Consider the following 15,131-nt stretch of genomic DNA (forward strand, 5'->3'; position numbering starts at 1 on the left):
GGCATTTTCTGGCCAGGCAGCTTTACTTGCTGGAGGCCTGCAGCACTCTAGCTACACTTTACCTTATTATTTTTGCTATCTGGCATGATTAACAGAAGGTTGAAATTTTCTTCTGAACTGTAAACCAACAAAAAAAAAAAAAAAAAAAAAAGTGTGAGACTGTTGTAATATTTTCAGGTCTAATTCTGCACTAAGTTAGCAACAAGTACCACCACCAAAGCCTATGGATTTTAGGCAGTAATTAGTCACAAAGCAAGTAATTTATAAGCCATCTGACTGAATAATCCAAGTTTTACATATAGATTTATGCAGAAAAGCAACTGTATTTGAATAAATAGATGCTACTTGCATACATATATTTCTGGAGCTAATTTTGAAGGAAGTTATCATTTGTATTTTTGCTTTTAAAAAACGGGGGAAAAAAGAGGGGGAAAAAAGCACTATTGCTTCTGGACGAGAATTACCACAATGAGGCCCTTAAAAATACACGTGTTTTTTTCTCTCCTTTAGTGGGAATGGGAGCGGGGGGTCGGTTGATAAACTGAACTAAGTTTTTTTCCCTTCCTCGTGTGTACGCAGCTCACACTTGTCACCTTTGTAACATTCACAAACAAGCGTGGATGGGGGAATCAGTACAGGAAAACACAATTGCAAAGCAGAAAGCAACCGAAGCTGAGAGGAAAGCCAGATACAGAAGTCTGGCTTGGTTCATCTGCAGATTCGCTGCTGTGGAACCGGCTCTGTTTGACGGCGGCGGCCCCGATTCAGGCCCCGGCCATCTCCGGCCCCTGCCCGGCTGCCAGCGGCAGGTTCCCCCCGCAGGGCAGTGCTGGAGGAGCTGGAACTACCACAGGTTCCCTCCCTAAAGCACCTCCCGGAGCTGCCTCACGCCTGTTTACATTCAAAATCACTTTCCCGTGGCGTCCACGCAGAAAACAGACGTGCAGATCGCCCCTGCGAGCGATGGGTTACGTGTGCTTATCAGGGAGCCATGACATTGCTGCTTACCTCTCGGAGGGTTCGCTTGGCAGAATTCAGTCCTCCGAGGGTCCCTGAAACCTAAAGCAATCCAGCCATTAAAGCACTTTAAGACACACAATACTGTTAGGCAGAGTGGCGGTGACATCCCCGTCCTGTGCCATCCTCACTTCTTCGCTCTAGGAAGGAAAAGCGAAGTCCTCGCGTCCTCTTGGTGCCCGGGCGCCGTTCCCCTTCAAAATGGCACTTTCAAATCAATCAAGGACACCAGAAACGCGGGAAGCAGGGAGTGCTGCCGTGGACGGTCGCCTTCCACCGTCAAGACAACTTGACATTGACCCTTTATCCTTGACCTTGTCCTCAGGATGAGAGAGGAACCCGCGCCTCTGCCGGGGTGGCCCCGAGCGCGGAGCCGCTGCCCGCGGGGAGCCGAGCGAGGGCGAAGGGACCGGGACCGGAGCCGGCTCCGCTCCCCCCGCGGGCAGGTGGGCACCGCCGGGGAGAAGCTCCGGGCAGCGTCGTGGCAGAGGCCGCCCTCCCGAGCTCCCCCGATCCCGCTCCTCCCGCCGGGGTGCGGCGGCTCCCGCTGCTACAACCTCCTTTTCCTTTCATTTTACCCCCCTCCAGGCCTCAGCAGCGCTGCTCCTAAGAGCAGCCGGGCTGCGCCGGCTGTGGCGGGGAAGTGCCGTGCCCGGGCTGCGCGGAGCGGGGACGGCACCGGGCGCCGCGGAGCTGCGGCCAGAGCGCGGCGGGGCCGGGCGAGGGGCGGGCGGGAGCCGCTGCAGGCCTTCCTGCCCGAACTCCGCCGCGCCTCCTTAAATCTCTGCCGTTAAAATGTGGGCGGGTGTTTCAACTCAAAAAGCGCTCAAATTTTTTTTCTTTTCAAAAAAAGCTGATGAGGTTAAAAAAAAAAAAAAAAGGTGGGGGGGTGGGGGGGGAAAGAAGGAGAGCGAAACCGGCTTCGTGTCCTTAGGAAACAGAAGTAGCGATTGTTTGTGCTTAAAAAAGGGGGAGCGCAAAGCCGCGGGCGGAGGCGGCGGCCGCTGACCGGCAAGTGCAGCTTTATTTCGCGAAGTTGGAAGAGGAGGCGAGCGGGGCTGTCAGTGCGGCTGCGAGCGCGGCCGGGCCGGGGCAGCGGCGGCACCAGCGCAGCCCCTGCCCCCGCCAGGAGCTCGCCCCGCGGCCGCAGCGGGAGGAGCGGCTGTCCCGGGGAGCGCCCGGCGGAGCGCGGACAGCGGGATCCCGGCGGACGGCGGCGGAGACGGCTCCGCGCCGCGGCTCCTCCACGCCCTGAGCGCGGGCGGCGGTTCGCGGCAGCCCCCCCGCGCCGCCCGCCGCCCTCCTGGATGCTCCGGAGCCGCCGCCGCCGGGGGCGGCCGCCGGCCGGGATCGCGCCCGCCCGCTGCGCGGGGGCTGCGCGGGGCCGCGGGAGTGAAGCTGCTGCTGCTGCTGCTGCTGCTGCGGGGAGCGAGAGCGCCGAGGGAGCGACCTGGGCACCGGGACAGCCGCAGCCGCCGCGCCCGGCCCTCCGCGGGCGCGGCTCGTCCTTCCCTTCCCCGCTGGGCCCGGACTAAGGCGACGGAGTGGGATGAAGGGGGCATCCCGAGCGGGAGTTGGATGCACACTGCTACAGGAGACCTTTCCTCGGAGCTGCTGCTGCTGCTAAGTTTCAGAAACCGACTGTGAACAGGGTGGGTTGTCTTCTTCTTCCAAGATCTCAGGTCTGAGTGAGTCTCCGGTGTACGTGTATATATGTTACCTATAACATATACAATATATTGCATAGCTGTTAATCTATTTCCCCCACATGAAAGTGGCCAAAGTCTTTAATAAGAGTTACTCTATATGTGGAAGCAAAGAAATCTTCCTTCAAGTGGAGCTGCATAATGCTGAATAATCACGTGTGAGTTAGGGGCGGGCTCTTGGCAAGGAGGTTTTTTACGAGTATTTACTACAAGGTCTTACTCCAGAAGATTAACCATCCCAATCCTTCTGTCAGTCTCCGATGCCATGCCTGGTTAAAAAAAAAAAAAAAAAAAAAAAAAATCTCATCTTTTTTCCGATCGTCAGTCACCCTAAAGAATGGCCGAGCCTTCTGGGAACGAGCTGGCGTCCGCGGCTGCCAAGGGGGACCTAGTGCAACTTACTAATTTGTTGCAAAAGAATGTAAACGTCAATGCACAAAATGGATTTGGGAGGACTGCGCTGCAGGTTGGTATCCAGAGAGGGAGAAAATATTTCATCACTGGTACCTACGTGACCCGGGTTTCCAAAAAAGACAACGTTTTAAGCAGGCTGGTGGATGAAATTCGAGTGGTTTTTCAAACTCGTTGGATGCCATATTTTTATAACTTTAGTGGCTCCAACTCCCTAAAATGACGTACTTGAAATAAAACTGGTCAAAACCATTCTTTCAATCGGGGATCACCCTCAATGTCAAACGGGCTACGAGTTTGCTAATATTTTGTAACTTCGTGGGGAGGAGGCAAGGAATGAGAGAGCTGAGATGAAAAGAAATCAGCTTAGGTGAGCAGGATTTCATAGCAGGTCTGTAAACACAAATGTTCTGTTCTCTGAAGCTTAGGATTTATATATTTTTTCCTTCCTTTTTTTTTTTTTTTTTTCCTCCCTGCAATGTGCTTTTAAAGCGTGGCTCGTCTGGGTTCTGGGGTCTACTGTGGATGGTACTTTTCCTTTATACTCTGTTTGTGGGAATGACCTTTCTCATTGGGAAGCATGCTGCTCAGAACCGAGGACCTCCGATGTACATTAAGAGCTAGCCCTGCGAGCCAGGGTTCCAGCTGAATCACTTGCTTTTTCATTCATATTTAAGACTTTAAAATGTGCTTTTTTCAGATCGGCTAGCAGGGCACTGCTTCCACTTATTTCCTTTCTGATCGTATAGGGTGCTGTGTCCTAATTTTTAACTGTAGTTGTGCAGGCAGGAGTTGGAACTCGTCCAACTGCTAATTATTGGAGCTGATGGAAGATTTTGCTTTTAATATTAATAGATAATGATGGCAAAAAGGCTAAAATACCTACCAAATAGTGAAACATATGATTTATAAATCCAGAGGGAAAATAAGTGTGGTTATTTGTACTTAAGTTGTAAGTAATGCAATGTGGAAGTGGAGCTATAGATCTTTTTCATTTCACACATTAGTAAAATTGGTTTTTAACCCCTCTTCCCCCAAAACCATGGTAATAATTTCTGAAAGTGGATTTTTAAACAGCATAGAACCTGTGAATGTACTCGAGATATTACAGCTTTTTGGCTTAACATCAAAATATTAGAACTGGAAAATAAGCACCTCTTGTTGATAATGCGAGAATGATCCTTTTTTGATAATTTTGCTGAAGCTGGAGACCTGTGAGCTCCTCGCAGTCCTGTTAAGACCTAAATAGGGCATCGCATGGCAGTGCAGGCACTTGCAGCAACTTTTAAGAGAGTGAATGCGTTTAGACTAGAAACTAAGACAAGCTAAATTATTTAAGAAAGCAGGAAACATTTAGCTAGTTGATTTATCCTCAGGACAAGGGCTGAAAACCGATTTGTCCTACAGGAATGCTGGATATTTTTTTCTAAAAGCAGTTAACTGTCCATATCCTGAATTAAAGTATATTTTACACAATGACATAGCATCCAGCTATATTAAACATGCATCCGTGCCCTAACGATACTTCTTAGGGGTGCCTAATAACAACTGAGCTAATGAACCACAACAAAAATCAAAACAGGAGAATCTGTCGACTGATTTTCAATATGTATCATCCTGAAATGTGCTGTGGGTACCTGGCCACGCTCGAAAGACTTCTCTGTCAGTGCACTCTGCACTGTGAGATAATCTCTCTGTAATCTCTCTCTCAATTACAACAGAGAGAGTGCTCCTATATTAATGTAAATGGATTTATATTTTTCCTCTGCATTTATGCTTAATTAAACAACTACTCGGCTTGTTTTGCTCTGTCCTTTTTATTTCTGGTGAAGTGTACCTACGCAGGCCTCAAATACATCTCCTGCCCTTATGCTCTTCGCCAGACTCATTCAATTAATGCTTTCTCCTTCTTCGCCTCTCTCCCCCCAAACATCACTTCACAAAATATAGGGACCATTTGCTGTTCAGTTGTAGCCCACGGCCAAAAAGCAGCACCTTTTATAGGATTTTCTCCCCCTCGCATCTTTAACTGAAGCCTTCAGTCCCCTGGCCTGAACACTGAAAACTCCCACTTAACCCAAATATATGTTTTGAATTCACAAATAATACAGCCTGAGCTCTCAAAAAGAGATCAAAATGTCCGGATTTTACTAAACAAAGAGAGATCACAACGATCTTCTTTTCTTTTACATCGCTTCCATCTCTCACCAGAAGTGAAAGAAGTGGCTGGAAGTCGGGAGCTGGAAGCTTTGGGGCACAGAGAGATCTCTTTCCCTGAATCCCAGGCTGTCTTATCTGCACTTTTGCTCCTGTCTGTGCTTATAACGTGCTGGGCTACTTTACACTTCAAATGCTGTACATAAATATATTTATTTTAGCTTGCTTTTCTTAAAAAAACTTAATATATATTTTTTGTCAGGAGAGATTTTCAGCAAACCCCTGTAGAAATTGTACCTTATGCTAAATTTAATGCACTGTAATGCTCGTTTGTGATTTTTTTTTTTTTTCAACCAAGATTTTTAAATCAATGTGTGAATCTCTCTCTAAGGAAATAGAAAAAGAGTTGGGATTTTTTCGAATTTTATACTTACAATGAGACTAGTTGCAAGGACAGCAAAATACTGCCTATAGGCTAGAGATTACACCATATACATTACAGTGTTCATTTTTGGAAAGTGTGCTAACAAAAAATGAAGAATTACAAGGAAATCGGTGCAAACGGTTAAGCTACAAATAAGAGAGATTTGTGTTCTAATTATGATAGTTTTATGGTACAATTGAGAAAATTGAAAGAAGCTTTTTCTTTTTTTTTTTCTTTTTCCCTGAGAGAAACAGTCAGAAAATCCAATTATTGTTGTTGTTGTATTTTTTTAAGGGATGTTTTAATGACAGAACATAGCCACAGTTTACTTATAGAGAGGTTATGAAAGTGTAATATAATATATTGATTTCAGAAGAGAACTTCTGAAACTTTGAAATATTCCTTTTGACTTTTCCTTTTTGGGTGACCTAATGAAACACAAATACTGGGGAGAATAATTTCTTTTAGCATTTATGTTTCTCAACAGACAGAGCTATGGTACAGTCCAAATATTTGTTTTATGATAATGCACAGACAATGTAAACACCTGAAAACTTGTAAAAACACATTCTACATTTGCTGTTGCTGAGGTAAAATATCTGATCCTCAGAGACCCTATATTTGATGTTTAACAAAATTAAACAGTAATGCAGAGGTGTCTCAATACTTAAGCAAATAAAACCGAACTATACTTAATTTTTATATGTTAAGAAACTGAGATGACCCTCGTTAGGGAAAAAAAAAAAAAAAAAAAAAGGTGTTATATCCCATTTTATGTTATTTTAGGCATTAATCCCTCCGAGGGAGAAAGCTATGACCACCGAAGTGATAACATCTTTCACAATTTCACCGAGTTCAGTGGCAAATTCATTGAAAACGAGATGTTCCGGTGTGTCACTGGTTTTATAGCGAGTCTCCTCTGTCTGCTTTAAATGAGAATTGGACTCTGACAAAAGGCAGGGATGAGGAGTGAGGACGGGAGGCAGTGCTGGAGCAAACCCCCACCCGCGGTATCCAATTCTCCTCTCTCTTCCATAGGTGATGAAACTCGGGAACCCCGAAATCGCCCGGCGGCTGCTCAGCAACGGGGCCAACCCCAACCTGAAAGACAGCACCGGCTTCGCTGTCATCCACGACGTAGCCAGGGAGGGCTTTCTGGACACTTTGCAGACTCTGCTGGAGTTCAAAGCCGATGTTAACATTGAGGACAACGACGGCAACCTGCCCCTGCACTTGGCGGCCCAGGAGGGGCACGTGCGGGTGGTGGAGCTGCTGCTGGCCCGCTCCGAGTGCAAGGTGGGCCACCAGAACAAGCGCGGGGCCACCGCCTACGACCTGGCCAAGCTCTACAGGAGGGCAGCCGTGGTGGAGCTCCTGGAGGCCAGCAGCTCCTTCCCCCCCAGCATGGACTGAACCCCGCTAGGACGGGCTCTCCTTTGGACGTGAGGGGGTGCAGACTTCTTGGGGTGTTACCTTCCTTTTTAACAACATTTGTTGCACCATTATTTTTATTTTTTTTCCCCTCTTCTGAACAGCTGGTAGTGTAAGTCTCAAGAAATTCCAGAGGTGGGTTTTTAGGTAACAGAAATGTTTTAAATCCATGCTCCCAGCAGTTTCCTATACCTTTCACTTTACACTGCTAGGCTCATCCGTGTGTATGTCGGTTGCTCATATCTAGTTTTCCAGTATCAACTTTTACAATTTATTTTAGGTCATTCGTATCGAGTCATTAATACAAGAGCTACTATTCACATGCTTAATATTGCTGGACTTTTAAGAAAAGGAAATAGTTTACTGTGATTTCTCCCACCTCTCAGTGCACCCCTCTCTTCTCCTCATTCCCTCCACCCCTTTCTGTCAGGCTCTAGAGTCTGAGGTCCTGTTTTAGATAAAAAAATCCTGTTAATAAGGTGTCACCTGCAGCCCCTGCTCAGGCAGAGTTGGAAGTCAAAGGCTGCGTGGCCTGAGGACAGTGGATGGCGCTTAGATGCTTTAGGCAGTAACTGTATTTTGTCACTAACAAGAGCTTGTAGAACTAGGTCACTTACTTTCTAAATGTAGATGACACTTTTCCTCTTTGTGTATTTAAACTTTCACCAATCTGGTTTTGAATTTAGTTACCAGAAACAGTATAAGTGGTGTTTCTTCGATTGCCAGAGGTTTTAAACAGCTCAGTTTAGTAGTTCATGTTTACTGTGCACTGCAGAAGATGTTTTTTTTTCTAGTTTCAAAACAAGCTGCAGAGAACCATTGTCAAAAGCAAGAGGACACGAAGGCTGCAGTACAAGACTTCTGGTCGCTTCATCTGCTGATTGTAGTTTAGATGTTCTCCTAGTAATATTTGCTTTCCACCAAATATTCTGTTTTGTCTGGAAATAAACTGTTTTATTGACAGCATCTCACAAAACAAGGATATTTGAATACAGTGACATTTAGGAAGCAGCACTTTCGATATTCATGAAGTTAAGTTATTGCTTGCACCTAAAACACAACTTAACCATTGGAAATTTTCCATTGCAACACAGTTGAGAGTATTCACCAGACTGAAACTCATTTGCCTCTCCAGCCTCAACAGGAGCTAACGATGCTCAGCACCGTGTCGGGGAAGAGTCTATTATGAAACTTTTAATATTTTACAGGATCTACTTGTTGGGCAGCTGGGCAGTTTAAAGTGCTTAATTTTGAATAGTCTAAATTTCAATCATGCAAAATAGAAGGCTTTAAATCAATGCAAAATGAATACTACTTTAAATAGCACTTGAAAGAGGAGAGGGAATACATTAGTTTAGTTTTTAACTTTTGGGTTTTTTTAAATTAGCCCCACAAAATCAGTTACTACATTTTCAAGTAAAAAATAATTTGCTGAAACTGTCTGTCACGTTTACTATAAGCTCTGTCACACTGCTGTGTTCTGATTAAAAACCTCTGTGAAATATGAAAATTTGTGTGCATGATGATTAAACGGAGCAGCACAGTACACAGGATTATTGGAGAAATAACCCCCAAAATTCCTGGTAGAAATAGCATTAAACCACCTGAAATGTTAAACCGGGCAATGCAATCCACACGTCCCCGAGGTGAGGTGACCCAAATCTCTCTGTATTGCTCTCCATCTTCCTTTCCTCGTGTACTGGAGGATGCTCCAAGCCTTTTCCTTCTCCATTCCTCTCACAAAGAGGAATTCCGTGCTACACCAGAAGGTAATATCCAGCTTTCTCACTCATTTGGGCTTTCTTTTCACCTGTGCTACAAAGAATCCTCATTCCAAACCCGTTTGGAGCTTCATCAGCATTTAATTTACGCTAAGGCGAAGTTTAAGCAGTGGCTTAATAGAACAACTTCCGAGAAAAATGCCCCGCCTAGTGAGAAATAGCGGCTTTTATTGCGTGCCAGGAGTTCAGGGTTAAAGCCAGGACGAATCACCCCCCGGCCATGCCCAAAGCTCGGCAGCTGAGTCACGGGTGATAGTCTGGTTTAAAGGTGTGTTTTATCTGATTTCACTGCTGTGTTTTCTTTGTGAGTCCCTCAACTTATCGGAAACAAGATGATCAATTGAAATTCCTAGTTAGATACTTGGAAAGCAATAATTGCTCTCTATTGTCCCAGGAAGTTAATAGTTACTGCAAAGAGCCTCTGGGAAACCAAAGGAATCAGTCAGCTGGTGGGTTACAGCACCTTACAGGGTTTGTCAGTGACAGAAGGTGCCTGGCTGCTGGGGAATGGCTTTCCTCCAGAAGCCTTTATATTTACTGAGCGAGGAGAAAATAATATAAAGCAAGTCCCATTGATAGAGAGCCCTGACACCTAAAAAAGGATTGCAATATCACATGTGGTTTCAGAAATTGCTTTGGCGCTTTTCCCCCAGTATTTTGGCAACATCAAAAAGTCCAGTTTCAAAAATTCTCATATTCCTGAAAATGTCGACGACCATATTTACCCAGAGATGCAAAACTGCAGCGTGTGAGATGGAATTAAAGATTTTTGAGAGCTTTTATTGAGACATAAACCAACTGCCAAGTAAGTGTCCAGGCAGGAGCAGAGATCGCCCTGCAGCAGCCCAGGAATCGGCAGCAAACAGTGCAGTATCGAGATGAGAAGTATAAATAGAAACAAATACAGCAAGCACAGAAAAATATGAAGAAATAGAGCGTAAAATGTAGCTGTACCAGGATTCACAGTGACCAAGCTGTGTGAGGACACAACTGTGGGGCAACAGCCCTCTCCCCTATTTCATTTACACGGATGAGCAAAGCTGTTACACTTGACCTTTGTTTCTAAAATATCCTCGGAACAACGGCGGGGGCTGCTGAGCTCCTGTTGGAAAGGGGCAGATCCTAAAGGGATCCTACAGGGAACGAAGAGAGTTTCATCTGTGGCAGCAGCATCGTGAGAGGGTGAAATGCTCGATCTGTGGGTACTGGGGAGAGAGGGGCAGAGGTGCAGGGCTAACCCTGGCACCGCCCTGCCCCTAGCCGGGGGAGAGTGAATGAGAAGGTATTTGAAGGTAAATTCTGCTCAGTCTCCAGTGCAAAAAGCCACTGCACATTTAAGTACAGGCAAATACTTTCTTTCCAGCTTTCAGTGTAGGGAGAGGAATGGAATCAATGGTTTATTCCATGGTGGGATAAGATACTAGCTCCCTAGGAAATGCCACTGCATTGTTCACACGAAGAAAGAGTTAACACGGTACAAAACTACCACTTTTCATCTTCTAAAAGAAAGAAAAGGGTTTCTTCCACAAACGTACCTAGGAATTCACTGGGCAGCCAGAAGCAGCCAGACATTATTATCTCCTGACTAAAGTGCTGAAATTCCCTCGAAAAAGCGAGGGGAGGAAAGCTTTTGCATTTATCCGTGGTGACTGTTATCCTGTGCATGGCGGGGGGGAGTGGGGGGAGAAGGGACAAAAAAAAAAAAAAAGAAAAAGAAAAGGAGAAAGAAGGACAGAGAGAGAAAGAAAGATTTCTCACCGGCTCTCAGCACAGCCTGCCCCACCACACAGGCACTCAAAATGTCGGTGCTCCCGGAGGGCTCTGCCGGGGTCCCCGGGGAGGAGGGAGGGTCGCTCGGGCCGAGGTGCGGGCAGGTCGGGCGGCCCCCGGGGAGCGCCGGGGCTCGGGGCCGCGGGGCGGGGGGGCCGCGCCCGGCTCCGAAACCGTTACTTTGGCTCCTGCGGCTCCGCTCCCCTTGCTCTTCCTGTCCAAATAATTTTAAATTTACGCGCCTTAAATAACAGTCTGATTTTATTTATTTAGTTTCCTCCGCGGGCTCCGCCGCCGCTCCGTTGCGTCCCGCCGGCCCCCGCCGTCAGGCCCGGGGCGGCCGCCGGCCGGGCAGCGCTGCGCGGCCCCGGGGCTCGGACACCCCGGCCGCCCCCGCCGCCTCTCCCGCCGCCGCAACTTGCTCTGCGCCCCCCTCCCCCCCTTTTTTTTTTCTTTTTTTTTTTTTTTCCTCTATATTTTCCTTCTTCCTTTTTTTTTTTTTTTTTTTTTTTTTTTTTACCCTTTTCTCTTTTTCCCTCCCTTTCCTCCCTCTACCCGCAGCCAGGACTGGAGTCTCCTCAGCGAAACTCCGGTGCTTTCGCAGCCGCAGTGAGTACAGAGAAGGGACCCACGTCTTGCCGGGGGGATGTTTGTAACACATCGTTGTGGCCGCTGCCGGGCGGCGGGGCTCCCGCTGCTGCGCCGGGCTCTCCTCCCCCAGCCCCGCGCCCAGGGATGCAGAAGCATCTTCTCCTACCGCAGCTCACGTAGAAGGCAAAACCAAGCAGGTTTGTCTCCAGGTTTCCTTAAAAAAATGGCTAGCAAGGTGTATCTCCCGGCCGGAGCTTTTCATGACCTTGTGTTACATTTTAAAATCAGACAGGCGAGACAGGGGGGAGGAAAAATCCACGCTTCTTGGCTTCTGTGTCACAGAGGCGAGAAAATTATCTTCGGATGTGAAGTACATGGCACATTTCTGAGAGCCAGATGTGCCAAGCCTGGCTCTGCAGCCCTAATTTACAGAGCCCCACTCGGAAAAAAATAATAATTCACTTCTGCCATGGCTCTGAGTGCTAAAATGGCTTCTGCGTTTTGAAGAAGCACTAAGTACAAATCACCAGGGACATTTTACAGTGCCAAAGGTTCCTGCTTGTCATTTTGTACTTTTTCCCTGTTTGAATTACCTTTCAGCACAGTATCAGCTGTAATTCTGCGAAGTTCAGTTTAAGGATCTACGAGAAAGAGAACTCTCCTATGTTGGATACTTCAGAATAACCTTGACCTTTGATTAGTGCTTATCCCACAAGATAAGTCATGCAGGGAAAGCAGGGAATTGGGCAAGGCACCTGCAAAAGCACAAATGAAATGGCTCTATTTTTAAACTAGTGTTAAAATGGCTTCTGAATCTGACAAAAAAAGGGGCACTCAGGGGCTAAAAGACAAAATCTACAGCTCGGTGGCAAATTTCAGTTTGACACACACAGGACCCCGAGCCAATTTCCTTCATCCCCAGATGCATTTTGTGCCCTTGGTGCAACCAAACTCAAATTGCCAGAAAGGGTAAATTCCCTCTGAAAGAAACTGAATCAGCCAAAAGTATAATCAGCTTTTCAGGGAAGGACGAGACCACTGAACCATGTTTCCAATCGCATTTCTTTGTTCCTCTGTAACTGTTTTCTGATATTTGTAGCAGTAATTATAAGGGCCACTAGCATTTATGATTTTTTTTTAATTAAAGAAGCCTAATTCTGGGTAGGAAGCTTGAAACATTTTCTTCACAGTGCAGCCAGTAAAAGGTTAAAGTTGATTCACAGCTCCTGTGAAAGTTTTCCTTCAGCAGATAGTGCCTATCAAGATGGTCTTTCTTTCTCCTGTTACACCCTTCGAGCAGGAAACGGGGCAGCTTTTATATTGCAACACAGCCCTCTTCACTCCTCAATATTAAGATTATTACCAGCACAATGATATTTTAATGAACACTTTTATACACGGAGGTAATGAACATTTAAAGGAACAGATACACAGCACAAACCACAACAAAATGCAATGCCTTGTAGGAACACTGAGTATTCAAAAGCTTTTCAGGGTTTGACCTTAATGAAACACAAGAGCAATCCTGGGTACAGATCACATTTATATGCAGGGTATACTGCAGGCCGGAATGAGGGCTTCTGCTAAAGTTAATTGTAATTTTCTGGTGAGGGAGGATCGAATGGTCAGGCCTGAAGTTATTAACATCTATTCTGATGGAAATAGGGACATTGGGATACACTTTGTCAAATCAAAAAGAGTACTTTCTGCTTCAGATATGTTACCCCAGAGGTGATGTACCACCATTTGAAAATCTGCACTTCCAAATCAGGCATGCCAGGATGGGACTGAATTGATCAGTCAGGAACTTTTGCTTGCATCCAGTAATGCTGGAGAACAGGCAGGGGAGATTTTCAGTCCACACTAGCTGGAATATATACAGGCCTGGAAATCAAGCTGTTAATTGCTGTAAATGCTTCCTACAGAATGGACTTTTTAAAATTTTCTGAAAGGAGAAGTACACTCTGCTAGAAAAAGCAGTTTTTTCTCTGTACATAACATAGTCCTTGAGGGTGTGACTGTAGGTACACAAACAAAGCTGTATTTAATCTCTCTAAGAGAATTTTATAGAGAACATCTGTTTAAGAGAGAAGTGTATTTGTTTCATGAGCGCTGTAACATTTAGTAATATCACTTCCTTGCATCAACACATATGCTTTAAAATAGTCCAATGTCTGTGGATTTTTCAGATGTAATTTGTTTTAGCTCCTGGAAAATAGGGGCTGCAGACAAAGAGCTGTGCTACACTTTGATACAGTCACAGTATTCACAATCCAGCACTGTATGGATGTATTGCAGAGAACAACAATTTCCTTCCTGTACGAGCATTTTAATTTATGGAAACATACTGTTTTGTGTAAAGAAGGTAGTAGATAATTAACAGTATTCATTTAATCTAATTATAGGCCTCTGAGGCAAAAAGCTGACACTTTTCATTGTGGTATATTCAGGGAAGTTAATTGAAACAACATTGCAGCCACAAGGCATAACATGCCCATCGTATATTTGATACTAATTCTCTTCTCAAAAACGGGACGAATCTGATGCTCGCTAGAGATAAGACCTGCTGTTACTCACTCGAGTAAGAAAAGTCTGGGGAACCTCATTATGCAATGCTGCAGTGCACTGCAATATCTCTGCAATTCCAGAGCTAACCACAGACAACTTAATTTGCCAAATTGTGAGACGATTTTGTAATGTACACAAGTATCTACTACAAATTAAGAAAAGATTGAACACATTTTTAGCTGGGACGTAGGTCATAATTTGAACAGAGATCTGCCTCAAGAAGCAATAGGTCAATGTACCAACTTTTAGCTCTGTTTAATCTTTAGGAGGAACCGAGCAGTAATAGCAACCTTATCCCTAGGAGTTGTTATTAGAAGTGTAGTTTGTGGATTTAAGCTATCAGTATGATAAACAGATAAACAGACAGCAAATCAACACTTGCAGATCCCAAGTATATGTATAAAAAAAAGTCAGACCACGTGCAGAGTAATTTTTTCTATCACCTGATATACACCAACAACTCAATCTTCTGACAGCACTGCTGCTTTCATTCTCAAAAGGAAAGTAAAGCTCAGCTCTGCAAAGCTTGCCTTCAGCTTGCAGAAAATGTGACAGCCAAACACACGATTTGTGGGAAAGCATTTTCCATTTATGTTAAAGAAATTCCAATTTTTTAAATAAAAATGACAAATGCTTGCAAGCTGAATCATCATGGTAGGGGCAAATTTCAATGTTTCCCCCTGTTTTGCCACTGAAGGAGTAGAACTGGTGTCTCTGCAGCTGCAGCAGTGCCACGGGGCAGGACATGTCCCACTCCCCTCCCTGGCTGCTGCTCAGTGACCTCCACCTCTGCTTTGCCCGTGGGCAGCACCCAGCCCTTTCCCACTCTCTGTGTCTGTAACTCCAGGCGATGTTTTTGGCTGCTGGGAGCTAAAATTGCCAAGGCAGTGCTGCTGACCCCTGTGACGAATTCCACACAATGTAATGGGGATGGTGCAAGCCCTCTTCGAGGACAAACACCCACAGTGAAGGGCCAACAAGCTGAATTCGGGGCCTTGCTTTGTTCTGCCAGTGAGAGACACTGCTGGCAGCCCTACCTATCATTTCAAAATTACTTGTAGCATTTTCAAATGTATTTTGCAGAAATACTTTTTACTCTGATTAAAGAAAGCCGTATATTGTACTTTAGGCATTTGAATGTTTGTTAACAAAATCAGAGAGAGGAAGCCTGAAAAATAAACAGATAATGACATGCGGTCACCTTAACTCCAGGGCTCTGGCTCAAGAGATCCAGAATATGCGATAAAGATCTCTAACAGGAAAAGAAAATGTGGC

General features: G+C 45.5%; 1 protein-coding gene across 2 annotated transcripts; it reads left to right on the top strand.

The window, feature by feature from the left end:
* Window positions 1-2,075: 2,075 nt before the first annotated feature.
* On the top strand, window positions 2,076-8,650 carry CDKN2C (cyclin dependent kinase inhibitor 2C). Of its 2 annotated transcripts, XM_058843359.1 has the most exons (3): window positions 2,076-2,669; window positions 3,049-3,189; window positions 6,754-8,650. In XM_058843359.1, exons 2-3 carry the CDS (start codon window positions 3,061-3,063, stop codon window positions 7,126-7,128), a joined length of 504 nt encoding a protein of 167 aa, XP_058699342.1. In that variant the 5' UTR covers window positions 2,076-2,669; window positions 3,049-3,060; the 3' UTR covers window positions 7,129-8,650. The 2 variants fall into 2 exon arrangements, with proteins under 2 accessions (XP_058699342.1, XP_058699343.1); XM_058843360.1 differs by having other exon boundaries at window positions 2,667-3,189.
* The last annotated feature ends 6,481 nt before the right edge of the window (window positions 8,651-15,131 follow it).

The sequence above is a fragment of the Poecile atricapillus genome, chromosome 7, assembly GCF_030490865.1.
Source record: "Poecile atricapillus isolate bPoeAtr1 chromosome 7, bPoeAtr1.hap1, whole genome shotgun sequence".
Lineage (NCBI taxonomy): Eukaryota > Metazoa > Chordata > Aves > Passeriformes > Paridae > Poecile > Poecile atricapillus.

What these genes read in the sequence shown, in the direction of transcription:
- CDKN2C (XM_058843359.1), top strand. Translation starts at nt 3,061, where the DNA reads ATGGCCGAGCCTTCTGGGAACGAGCTGGCGTCCGCGGCTGCCAAGGGG. An exon ending in TTGGGAGGACTGCGCTGCAG is followed by an intron (nt 3,190 to 6,753) that starts GTTGGTATCCAG and finishes TCTCTTCCATAG; the next exon opens with GTGATGAAACTCGGGAACCC.